This window comes from Euleptes europaea, chromosome 3, assembly GCF_029931775.1.
Source record: "Euleptes europaea isolate rEulEur1 chromosome 3, rEulEur1.hap1, whole genome shotgun sequence".
Lineage (NCBI taxonomy): Eukaryota > Metazoa > Chordata > Lepidosauria > Squamata > Sphaerodactylidae > Euleptes > Euleptes europaea.
The window spans coordinates 11593001-11605010 of record NC_079314.1 but is presented as its reverse complement, the minus strand read 5'-3'; the positions used below and the strand labels follow the sequence as shown (position 1 = coordinate 11605010).

The following is a 12010-nucleotide window of genomic DNA, read 5'->3' as shown; positions in this document are numbered from 1 at the left end:
GACTGCGGTCACCTTTGGAATTCCAATGTAGGGTGTTGGCCATAACTGTAAAATGGCTTCCACGGGAAGCCGAGCCAAGCACAAAATGACTACTATAAAAGGTGGAGCCATGCACGTAACAGCTATCACCTTCTCTAAAAACCAGTGGGCTTTTTCTAGAGCTTGGTTTAATACTTTGCCATTTGTCCTACTTAGTGGAAGATTCCAGCGGAGGCACGGTTATGCCCCTGCAGTGCCAACACAACTGAGCCAGTGGCTCATATTTTACTGAATTGTGAATTCTATAGGGACGTCAGAAATCGCCTAATCTTGCCTCTGCTGTCCAGGTTCCTTGGATATTCTAGCTATTCTAACCATGCTAGTGTCTTAATGGTGAATTATTTACTTGAAAATAAGAATGCCACCATCTCACACACAGGGGCAAAGTTCTGTTATATCGCTACCAGAATACGGAGATCACTGCTGTTACGTGAACCACCTCACTGAAGCGTACTATTGTGATTGCTCCTTTTTATTGTTACGCTGGTCAATGACTGTTTGCAATACATTTATTTATTCATATAATTAAATAAATAAAAAATACCTGACCAACCCAAAATTTGATTAAAGACAGATCCAGGTAAGCCTTAAAGAAGCGTGATTTTTTTGGCAGGATTTTATTCATTTTGATCGGGTTACAAAGGCAACGGAGCCACCCGTCCCACCCAACAAGGCCGTGAGAATCGCCTCCCGGGGAAGATGCCTGAGCTTTTGGACTCCGATGTTGGAAAGCTGAGAGATGCTTCAGTGGAGGTTTGGCTTTGCCAGAGTCTCGGCCTCAACGGTTTCCCCCTGAGGGACTAGCTACTTGGGACGCAGCATGGGAGCATGAGTGCATTCTGTCCTCCTGATTGTTTCCAGAAACAGCCCAGGAACTCCAATGATGTTTGGCTCATGCATACATGCTTCTTTGTTTCCACAGCCCCCTTTTGAAATGGTGGAGATTCTGCCACCTGCAGCAATGGGGGGAATAAAAGGTCAGGCGCAGTTGCTAGCTCAGTGAATGGACACAGAGGAGAGCCTTCTCTCGCGCTGCTTTGCGTTGCATCAGGGCTCAAACAGACAAGACAAAGATCACACATCTCATGCTGTCAATGAAACGCAAACTGCAAGCTCATGCAGCCTGGAAAAAGCAGAGAACCCGCTGGTTAGAGTGCCAAACTAGGGTCCGGGAGGCCCAGGTTCAAAGCCTCGCTCTGCCACAGAAGCTTGCTGGATGACCATGGGCCAGGCACAGGCACACACTCTCAGCCTAACCCACCTCACAAGGATGTTGTCAGAATAGAATGGAGGAGGGGAGAAGGAGATAAGCTGCTTTGCATCCCCATTAGGAAGAAAGGAGTATAAATAAAGTAAATAAATAAAAGCAGAGGTACATTCTGCTAAGCTCATAAACTTGGAAGAGTGTAATTCTGTTTAGGATTGCACGGCAAAGGAAGGCTAAAGTGTTAAAAATCCTCCCTTCTCTGCATGGCCCCCAGGCAAATTGAGATAGCACAAGCCTGCAATTCGTTTTTAAAGTCAAGTCTGTTCGAGCTTTGCTGCAAGAGCAGAGTAAAGATTATGCAGGGGGACTTGAGTGTTCACATTTTAACCCATCAGAACTGGAGATATCCATTTGGGAAACAAGGAGCATAAATTGCTTTTCATGTGGAAATTAGTTTTTAAAACATTAAAATGCAAATGAATCTGAGAGGGGAGAGTTCTCATGCACATTATCTTGGATCGGCTTGCAATTTTTAAGTCAATACTTTCAAAATGTTTCTATAATTTCCCCATGTGTGGATGCCATCAGGAAGGTTAGGATATCCTGACAGTGTAGTATAGTGGTCAGAGTGCGGGACTAGGATCTGGGAGACAGAGGTTCCAATGGAAACTCTGCCATGGAAACTCACCTTGGGTAACTCTCAGCCTAACCTACTTCACAGGGTTGTCATGAAGATTGATAGAGGAGAGGAGAACAATGTTGTAAGCCACTTTAAGGACTCATTGGGGAGAAAAGTGCAGTATAAATATCTAAATAAATGAAGTCAAAACAAGAATTTCATGTGGTTGCAACTGGACTCATTTTGGGAGGGTAGACTCAATCTAGGGTTGCCAGGTCCTTCTTCACCACCAGCAGGAGATTTTTGGGGCAGAGCCTGAGGAGGGTGGGGTTTGGGGAGGGACGTCAATGCCATAGAGTCCAATTGCCAAAGTGGCCATTTTCTCCTGGGGATCTGATCTCTATCGGCTGGAGATCAGTTGTAATAGCAGGAGATCTCCAGCTAATACCTGTAGGTTGGCAACCCTAACTTGAACCCACCTCAACCACATCTTGGGTCAGCTTTTCACAGCCATGCCTGCCCGTTTCCCCCACAAGAAAAGGCTACAGTGCAAACACAATCTGTAGATCTCACCGTCATCAGTCCACACTTCATAGAAGACACAAAAGACCTCCCAGCCTCGGCAGTTGATGATCTCAGTGGGCGGGCATTTTGGATCCGATGACAGGCATCCAGGACACTGCATCCTGTTTAGGTTGAGCCGTAGGGGTGGCACTGGGAAGAAGCACAGAGACCGAGAAGAAGACCCTTCCCCATCCCAAATCCTACCAAGAGTTTTGTGATTCCGAACCAGGGGTGGTCTTGCCAATGGGCAACAGGCGCAGTTGCCCTGGGCCCCGAACTTGGGGGGGGGGCAACCATCCATGACCATTCCCCCTGAAGGAAGGGGAAAGAAGAAGAGCAGGATCCTGCCACCCTTGAGCCTGCCCCATATGGACTTCAGATAGCTTGCTTCCAGCGGCAGGGGTGGCTCCCAACCACCTCGTGCAAGGTAAGGGCCATCTAGGGTTGCCAGATACCAGGTAATGGCAGGCAATTGCCCACCAATGAAGGGGGGTTTCCTGCCACCCCTCAGCTGGCAGGCGGAAGCAGGCCAGCTGAAAGAGGGGCAATTAACGTCACTTCCAGGTTTACTCAGGAAGTGACTGGGAAACTCTAGCATGTTCATCCAAAAACGTGATGGAAACCATAGAGTTTTTGGAGGAATGTGCTACAGCATCCCCATCGTTTCTGGGGTAAACCCAGAAGGGACATTATTGCACCAATCATCCCCCCAGCCCCACCACAATGAAGCACCCGCTGGTGGTGAGGGGAGATCTGGCAACCCTGGGGCCATCCCTTGTTTGGCCCTGGCAGTGGGGAGATGGAGGACTCCATCCTGGACTTTTGTCCAGGGCCCCAGAATCACTAACACTGCTCCTGCCCCAAGCTGAGGGTACTTCTGAGGGTGCTTCACAAAATTCCACAGATGTTTCCACAATAAGGAACAATCACCTTTTCCTTGAACATTAAGGTAAAGGTCCTCTGTGCAAGCACCGGGTCATTCCTGACCCATGGGGTGACATCACATCCCGACGTTTCCTAGGCAGACTTTGTTTGCGGGGTGGTTTGCCAGTGCCTTTCCTAGTCATCTTCCCTTTACCCCCAAGCAAGCAGGGTACTCATTTTACCAACCTCGGAAGGATGGGAGGCTAAGTCAACCTTCAGCCGGCTACCTGAAACCAACTTCCGTTGGGATTGAACTCAGGTCGTGAGCAGAGCTTGGACTGCAATACTGCAGCTTACCACTCTTCGCCACAGGGCTCTTCCTTGAACATTACTTCAGGTGAATTAAGCAGGGTAGCAATTCCAACTTCAGGCAATATCCACCAGTTGTCCCTCAGGGACTCATCCACGCACAGAATTTTGGCCCATGGTCCCAGTCCTCCACAGAGTCAGCCATTGCTGCCCCATGGTCGCAGCTGTTATTGCAAAGACGCATACTTCCACTCTCAGTTCTCCCAAATCACTGCTGTGGTTGTAACTGTGAAAAGCTTGGGTCTCAGTTCAGCATGCCAGTGTGGCCTCCCCCAGGGCTCGCCAATGGGTAAAGCAAACAGCCCACGAGCTGCAACCCCCACATCACCGGCTATTGCACCATCATTGCTCAATAGCCATAGTTCACAACCAGACTTTCTTGTGTGGACAAGAACATTAAGAAGGTGAATGGTTGCTATAGCACAAGGATAGTGAAATAGCCAATGACGTGTGGATGCAGCCTTAGAGCATGAGCTGGGAGGGGGATAGAAAAAAGAGAGAAGGCACTTGAACACATATGAACACACGGAGCTACCTTGTTCTGAATCAGACCATCGGTCCATCATGGACAGTGTTGTCTACTCAGACTGGTAGTGGCTTTCCAGGGTCTCAGGTTTGGGGTCTTTCACATCACCTCCTACCTGACCCTTTTAACTGGAGATGTCGGGGATTGAACCTGGGACCTTCTGTGCACAAAGCAGATGGTCTGCCACAGAGCTATGAGCCCTCCCGAACTTACGTTGCACCGCTCCTGAGTTGCAAAGATCTTGTTGGCAACACTTGTTGGCTCTCCGTTGATGATAGGAAGGGATTCGGATGCTCATGGGGGAGGAAGCACAGTAGCTGGGTCTGGTGCAGCCTTTATAGGTAGCCACAGTTACCTCCATCCCTGAAAGAGGCATAAAGTGATCATCAGGAAGGAGAGCGACTTTCATCTGGGTGGCATAAATATAGGGTTGCCAGCTCAGGGTTGGGAAATACCTGGAGATTTTTGGGGCGAACCCTGAGGAGGGCGGGGTTTGGGGAAGGGAAGGACATCAATGCCATAGAGTCCAATTGCCAAAGCAGCCATTTTCTCCAGGTGAACTGATCTCTATCAGCTGGAGATCAGTTGTAACAGCAGTAGATCTCCAGCTACTACCTGGAGGTTGGCAATCCTGCATAAATACCAGACTGCCTTGCACTGAGCGGCTTTTCAGGGTCTCAGGTTTGGGGTCTCTCACATCACCTTCTACCTGACCCTTTTAACTGGAGATGTCGGGGATTGAACCTGGGACCTTCTGCATGCCAAGCAGATGGTCTGCCACAGAGCTATGGGCTCACCAAACATTTTTCCAAGTCCTGCTACATGAGATTCTTTGAAAGAAGAAGAAGAAGAGTTGGTTTTTATATGCCGATTGACAATCCGGCTTACAATCTCCTTCCATTCTTCTCCCCACAACAGACACCTTGTGAGGCAGGTGAGGCTGAGAGGGTTCTTAGAGAACTGTGTCTAGCCCAAGGTCACCCAGCTGGCTTCATGTGGAGGAGTTGGGAATCAAACCCGGTTCTCCAGGTCCATCTTCGCCACCAGTGGGAGGTTTTTGGGGCAGAGCCTGAAGAGGGTGGGGTTTGAGGAGGGGAGGGACTTCAATGCCATAGAGTCCAATTGCCAAAGCGGCCATATTCTCCAGGTGAACTGACCTCTATCGGCTGGAGATCAGTTGTAATAGCAGGCAACCCTAGTGGGTGGGGAGGATGAGGGTCTCTAAGGCATTGCAAGCAAACCTAACATTCTTTGGGGGGGTCAATAGTTAAAACTGTCATAAAATCAATACAAATTCATAGTGTACCCTTTCCTAATTTAGAGAGAGAGAACGAGAACAAGAGAGAGAGAGACCTTTTACTGGCTGAAGCCCCTGTGAATCAAGCCCCTCCCACACAAATGCCAAAACCACTCACCTTTTCTGACCTCTGTGGTAAGGATGATACAGGCGTTTTCCTCCGGTGCGCACGTATGCGGGACCCCATTGCAGGAGTGAGTGTCACTTCTGCAGTATTCACATTGCAAGCAAAGTCCTGCAATGGAGAAACAGAAGAATAAACTAACGAGCTGGAGCCAGTTGAAGTCCTCTCTGCCAATGGGCAGGTTTTTATCTATTGGCAACAGTATGATTGTCTTTCTGCAGCGGACACCTCATCGCATTTCTTTGGACTTTCTTGGTTCCCTGTTGCTCCTCTGTGGGCTTTTCCCAGGCTCACATTCAGCTCTAACTTTGTGGAAGTACACAGAAGGGCTAGGATTTGTGTGCTTGTAAACAAGCAGAGGATACAAAAGTGTTCGGATATGGATTCTGGTGGCCTGTTTCTAAGGCAGCCAAAACAGTGGCCAAAGTCTCATGAGAGGAGGGAGGGAGGGAGGGAGGAAGGAGGAGGAGGAAGAAGAAGAGGAAGAGGAGAAGAAGAATTGGTTTTCATATGCCGACTTTCTCTACCTTTTAAGGAGAATCAAAGCGGCTTACAATCACCTTCCCTTTCTCTCCCCACAACAGACACCTTGTGAGGTAGGTGAGGCTGAGAGAGCTCTAAGAGAACTGTGACTAGCCCAAGGTCACCAGCTGGCAGCATGTGGAGGAGTGGGGAAACCCACCCAGTTCTCCAGATTAGAGTCCACTGCTCTTAACCACTACACCACTCATGAGAGTTTGAGAAGCCCTCTAGGGTATGTACAGCTTGCCGCACTCTTTAGAGTGTAAGGGCAGCAAAGAAATGTCAGATGATGTCAGCCTGGCTTAGCTATGAAAGTCGGGACATTGGCAGCAGTATCCTTTTGGTCACCACTGGACCCTCTCAATGTTATGATTGGACAATGAATCCGACTCTGTGAACTTACCGGTGGTCAGCAGTATGCAGAAGACCCAGAAGGTCAGAGATGCCCGCATGGTCTCAGGAAACACACAAGAGACAGGAAGCAAGACTGAGGTGAAGGAGCTACCAGAGGTATGACTAGACTTGAGTTCAGGGGGATTTATAGCTTCTGGGCGGGAAAGAGCAGGAGGGTGGGGGAGAGGCTAGAAGGATGGGGTGTGTGAGATAGTTCCTTCTGGCTTCGGGGAGGCTCAGTCACATACTGGAACTGACATCTGTCCTAGGCTTGCTGACCATAACGACATTTACTAGGAAGTGGACACGTCAGCTCAGGCAGCTGGGAAAGAGGCCAGAAGGTACAGCAGGGAGGGAGCGCAGAGAAGATGGGTCCTTTTCACTCGCTATATTATAAGCAGTGCCCAGGTTAGCCCAATCTCGTCAGCTCTCAGAAATTAAGCCCTGGTTAGGATTTGGATGGGAGACCACCAAGGAAGTCCAGGGTTGCCACGTGGAGGAAGGCAATTGCAAACCACCTTTGTCTGTCTCTTGCCTTAAAAACCAACAAATAAGTTGTAAGAGGACAGTAATTTCCATCCACCTTTATAAGCAGAGTCCCTTACATGTAGGGTTGCCAGCTCCAGGTTGGGAAATACTTGGAGGTTTTGAGGGTGGAGCCTGGGAAGGGCAGGGTTTGGGGAGGGGAGGGACTTCAGTGGTATATAATGCCTTCAAAAGTGGCCATTTTGTCTAGGTGAATACTCTTGTCACCTGGAGATCAGTTGTAATAGTGGGAGATCTCCAGCCACCTCCTGGAGGTTCAGTACAAAATATTCAATAGGGGAGTGGTACATACATACATACACACACACAGAGAGAGAGAGAGAGGGGGGGGAGGGGGAGGGGGAGGGGGAGGGGGAGGGGGAGGGGGAGGGGGAGGGGGAGGGGGAGGGAGAGAGAAAATACCAATGGCCCATAGTTTTCAATGGTGGGAAAGTTGGCCGGGCTCCTCCTTAGATAAACATAGCGAAGTTCACAATAGAGAATCTGACCTTGTCCACTTTACTATTTTTCTCTATGGAGGAGGATGGGGCAACCCCTTCCAGACCCCATAAAACCAGACCCCCGTATTCAATCTTCACCAAACTTGGGGGTTCATGCAAGGAGAGTCCCTTGCAGCCATGTGCAAATTTGGGGGCTCTACCTCAAAAAATGCCCCCCCCCCAGGAGCTTCGCAACGCCTGGGGAAATCCAAACCCAAAAATGGCTTTTTTCGGGTTTATTTTCGGTTTGGGTTTATCAATATGCAAAAGCCTAGCCAAGAGCAGGGCTGATGTCAGCTTTGGCTTCTTGGAGGATGGGGATTCTGTCATAGGGTAAGGGTTGTAAATGCAGCAGCATTTTACCCTTTTCCAGGTTTTGAAAGTTCATGGCATATAGTGGTTTGAGTTTCAGGCGAGGGCTGGGGAGGCCTAGGTTCAAATCCCCACCCAGACATTCATTCACTCTCTGCCTAACCTACCACACAGGGTTGTTGTGGCATATATATAAAAAGGAGGAATAGGAGAACCATGTGTGCTGCCCTGAGGGGAAGGATTGGTTGCCGGTTCACTGAGAAGCTCTTTCCAACCATAGTGAGGGTATGGGCATTTTTGTTCCACAGCCCTTCAAAATGGAGAAAATGGAGGCGAAATCTATGGCATTATACCCAGTTGAAGTCCCTCCCCACCCTCCTCAGACTCCACCCCCAAAATCTCCAGATATTTCCAACCCAGAGCTGGCAACCCTACTTTCATAGAGGCTTAATGTGTGGAATTGAGCAGTTGAACGTTTCCATGGCACATCACCTGGTATCAAATCAAACTGATATTGAAGGGACAGGTAGAGGGACCAGTTGAAAAGCTGGCAACTCTATGAGGAAGGGTGAGATAAAAATGAACTAAATAATGTTTGGGGGTTTTAGCTGCAGCTGGGGTGCAGAGGTCACCAGCCATTGGAGGAGAGGTTTTTAAACAATTGTTGAGTGGGTAGCAGGAGAGGAGAATGCACAGGACACAGCAAAACTCTTACCCTATGGTGGGCCTGCCATTTGCCCATCTGCAACAGGTAAACCCCTGCCTCTGGTAACAACCCCCTGCCTTCAAGAAATTGAGGAGTAGGGGGGATATATCCTCCATAGTGACACTCTAGGAATTTCCCCATGTCTCTATGGTCTTTTACCCAGGCATGACATCACATCCTCCCCAAACTCCACCTTATCATAGGCACCACCCTCAAAATCTCCCCGCATTTGCCAAGGCAGTGCTGGCAACCCTACCATATGGGAATAGGCATGTTACCTTTAACCACAGCCCTTGCTGCTTTATCTGAAGACATCAACAGGGGGACAGGCTTCTCTCTATCAAATGAGGATTCATCTGCTGGTGTTTGCAAACTAAACAGCAATTTAAAGGCACAGGATCACTCCTGGCTCATTTATACCTATCAGTTGGCAACCCTAAGTGGAACAGTAGCACTGCCAGGCCTGGTTCAATCCCTGGCTGGCACTTCAGTTAAAGGATCTCTGGTTGCTGGGCTGTGAAAAACCACTGGCCAAAACATGCAGAGATCCAGTGCAGGGCTAGCTAGACAGATGATCTAATATAGGTTAAGGCAGATTTATGTGTTCAAGGTGGCTTAAGAAAGGCTTTCTGGGAGTTATAGTTCCACAGGAGGGCAAGGGAGCCAGGTGTATTCAGAAGTCATGTGCTCAGGGAACCATGAGACCATTAGTTGTAGATCATTGTAGTAAGTTCTTTGGGCATAGAAGTGGTGTTGGTATGTGGTGGTTTTCTTAGGGAAAGGAGGAATTGTCCAGAAGAAGAGAGGTACCTCTCAGGAGGTGACTGGAAGGGAGCCACCTAATTTTGAACCCCATTCAAATTAACTCAGCAGTTCTGTTCTGCATTGATATCACAACTCTAGAAAGTTTTCTGAGCATCAGAAACTTTGGTCTGCTTTCTGTTTTCAGGTCGTGGTTTAATAGGCAACAGATGGTGCAATAAACACTAGTTGATTGCCCAGTGATAAAACTCCAGTTTTGTTTTGTTTCATTCCAGAACTATTCAGGTTCAATGCAAATACAGGCAGGGCAGTGGGCCCCAGTTGGGAGGGGGGAAGATGGATGTAGGGAGATAGGTCTACTCAGCTCTCTTTCCCAAACCAGTTATAAAGTAAACTTCTAGCTCTTCCGCTTGTGAAAATACACAGGAAATGTATTGAGGGGTATTCTGTTCACACAAGGTTTAACCCTCTCCAGTTGGGTAGGGGTCCAGCACTTATTTACAGTGTTATTTAAATGACTTAGGTTAAGGCTGGGATACTAAGGAATGCGGCTTACTTATGAGTAGACCTGCTTAGGATGGCTCCCTAAAGATCTTTCTGCATTTGGATTCTTTGTCTTTAAGTTTTTGGGGTTTCACATGAATGGCAACCCTCGGATCTGCCAACATCACAGACTAGTTTAGTTCACTGACTTCCTTCTAGTACAGTTTTAGGAAGAGGAGCCAGGAAGCAGAGATCTATTAGGTTCAGGATGCTTGAGGGATATGAACTTCGATTTCATGTGATGGTTTAAAAAGTGGAATTCAGGCTTAATAGTTACTCTAACAGCAGCAGTTTGCAATCCCTAGCCAATCCACCATTCTTCTCCAGAGAGTCAGAATGCTTAAACACATCTGCAGCCCACATGTATATAATCTGATCCTTGTCAAACCCAGAAAGAATAAGCCTTATTTTGCATTTGACCAATTTGAAACCTTAGGAGGGGAAACAATAATTAGAAGTTACCTTGTCTATTCTGTAGCATGTTTCTTCTCAGGTTCAAGCACATTCATTACAAATTGGCATGAGTGAATTTCCATTATAAATAGACACAGAATTTATTTCCAATGGGCATGCTGCTTTTATTTATTTCATTTGGATCCCGCCCTTTATCAGAGACTCATGCAGGCCTAGGATACTCTCCAGGTCAGGTGCAGGTGAGGAGTAGATCACTAACTTCACAGATGGCTTTAAGTCAGAGGTTTGTATAATGCCTCTTGTTTCCCACTGTGCTGTTAAAATACCAACACTGGAAGTATCAGAAAAGTTATATTTATGAGATATACATTCTGTTCAGGTCAAGCCAAGACTGTGGAACTTACCAAGGGTGGCACGATCATCGTCCCCACTTGATGACACAAATTCCGACATGATCCAAAAATGACGGCATGATGCTCTAGCTCTCACCCCAAAACATTATGGTTTCCAATAGAATCTTGGGCTGAGTGTCAGCCCTTCCCCCCAACACACACACACACACACATACAACACCATCACCTCCAGGTCATGCCAAAAGTTGCGTCATCAACAGGGATGACGATTGTGCCCCTTACCCCCAGGTTGGACAGCCTTTTTCCACCCATTGACCGAGCATCGGTGGGTAATGGAAGGAATCCCCTGGAAGTCTCCTGCTATATGTGGGCAAATGGTCCAGATAATCATACTGAACCCTTTTCCTCCTTTTTTTTAAGAAGAAGGAGGAGCCGAGCGAGTTCTGAGAGAGTTCTGAGAGAGCTGTGACTAGCCCAAGTTCACCCAGCTGGCTTTATGTGTAGGAGTGGGGAAACCAACCCGGTTCACCAGATTAGAGTCCGCCACTCATGTGGAGGAGTGGGGAATCAAACCCGGTTCTCTAGATTAGAGTCCACCACTCTTAACCATTACACCACACTGGCTCTCTAAAGCTACCAATCCTTTTAATTAAGAAAAAGCCTTAACATTCTGGAAATTTCTCAGGTGCTGCTGCTTTCATCCAGACTGTTACAAGGATGAGGAGGGGCAGTCAATGCGACTCGGTCAAAAAGAGGACATTTGCTACGAGAAGCCCTACCATGACCTGAAAGACCATGGTGGGTGGAGAGGGAAGGGCCCCAAGGCTTCCTGTGTTTTTGCAAGTCGCATTCCGGGTGAGCTTGTAGACGTCACCTCCAAAGGACATGAGGTCATTTTCCTTCAGGGTGCAGGCGCTGGCCGTAGCACAGCCCCTCATAGAGAAGTTGTGATTGGACTTCACTGTGGAGAAAAATTAAGCAGAGGAGCAAATTAAGGAGGAAAGAGCAAACCGTCACTTTTGGCAAATGAGGTAAAGGATGTGTGAATCATCTGGGCAGGGTATAGAGGAGGACTTCCCACCGCTTACCCCCATTTTAGGGCTGCCAGGTCCCTCTTCGCCACCAGCGGGAGGTTTTTGGGACATAGCCTATGGAGGGCGGGGTTTGGGGAGGGGAGGACTTTAATGCCATAGAGTCCAATTGCCAAAGCAGCCATTTTCTCCAGGTGAACTGATCTCTATTGACTGGAGATCAGTTGCAATAGCAGGCGATCTCCAGCTACTACCTGGAGGTTGGCCTCCCTAACCTATTTCCTGCTTCCACTTCCAAGGCTGGCAGGGGGATGGAGGAGGGGTGCCAGCATGCAAAATC

The 12010-nt window shown here is 48.2% G+C and overlaps 1 protein-coding gene across 1 annotated transcript; it reads right to left on the bottom strand.

Annotated features, from left to right (window-relative positions):
- Window positions 1–843: 843 nt before the first annotated feature.
- LOC130474649 (phospholipase A2 inhibitor and Ly6/PLAUR domain-containing protein-like) lies at window positions 844–10739 on the bottom strand. Its single transcript, XM_056846341.1, has 6 exons — window positions 10691–10739; window positions 6535–6678; window positions 5604–5720; window positions 4402–4551; window positions 2439–2579; window positions 844–992 (listed from the first exon to the last, which is right to left on the bottom strand). The coding sequence occupies exons 1-6, from the start codon at window positions 10737–10739 to the stop codon at window positions 844–846; spliced, it is 750 nt and encodes a 249-aa protein (XP_056702319.1).
- Window positions 10740–12010: the final 1271 nt, after the last annotated feature.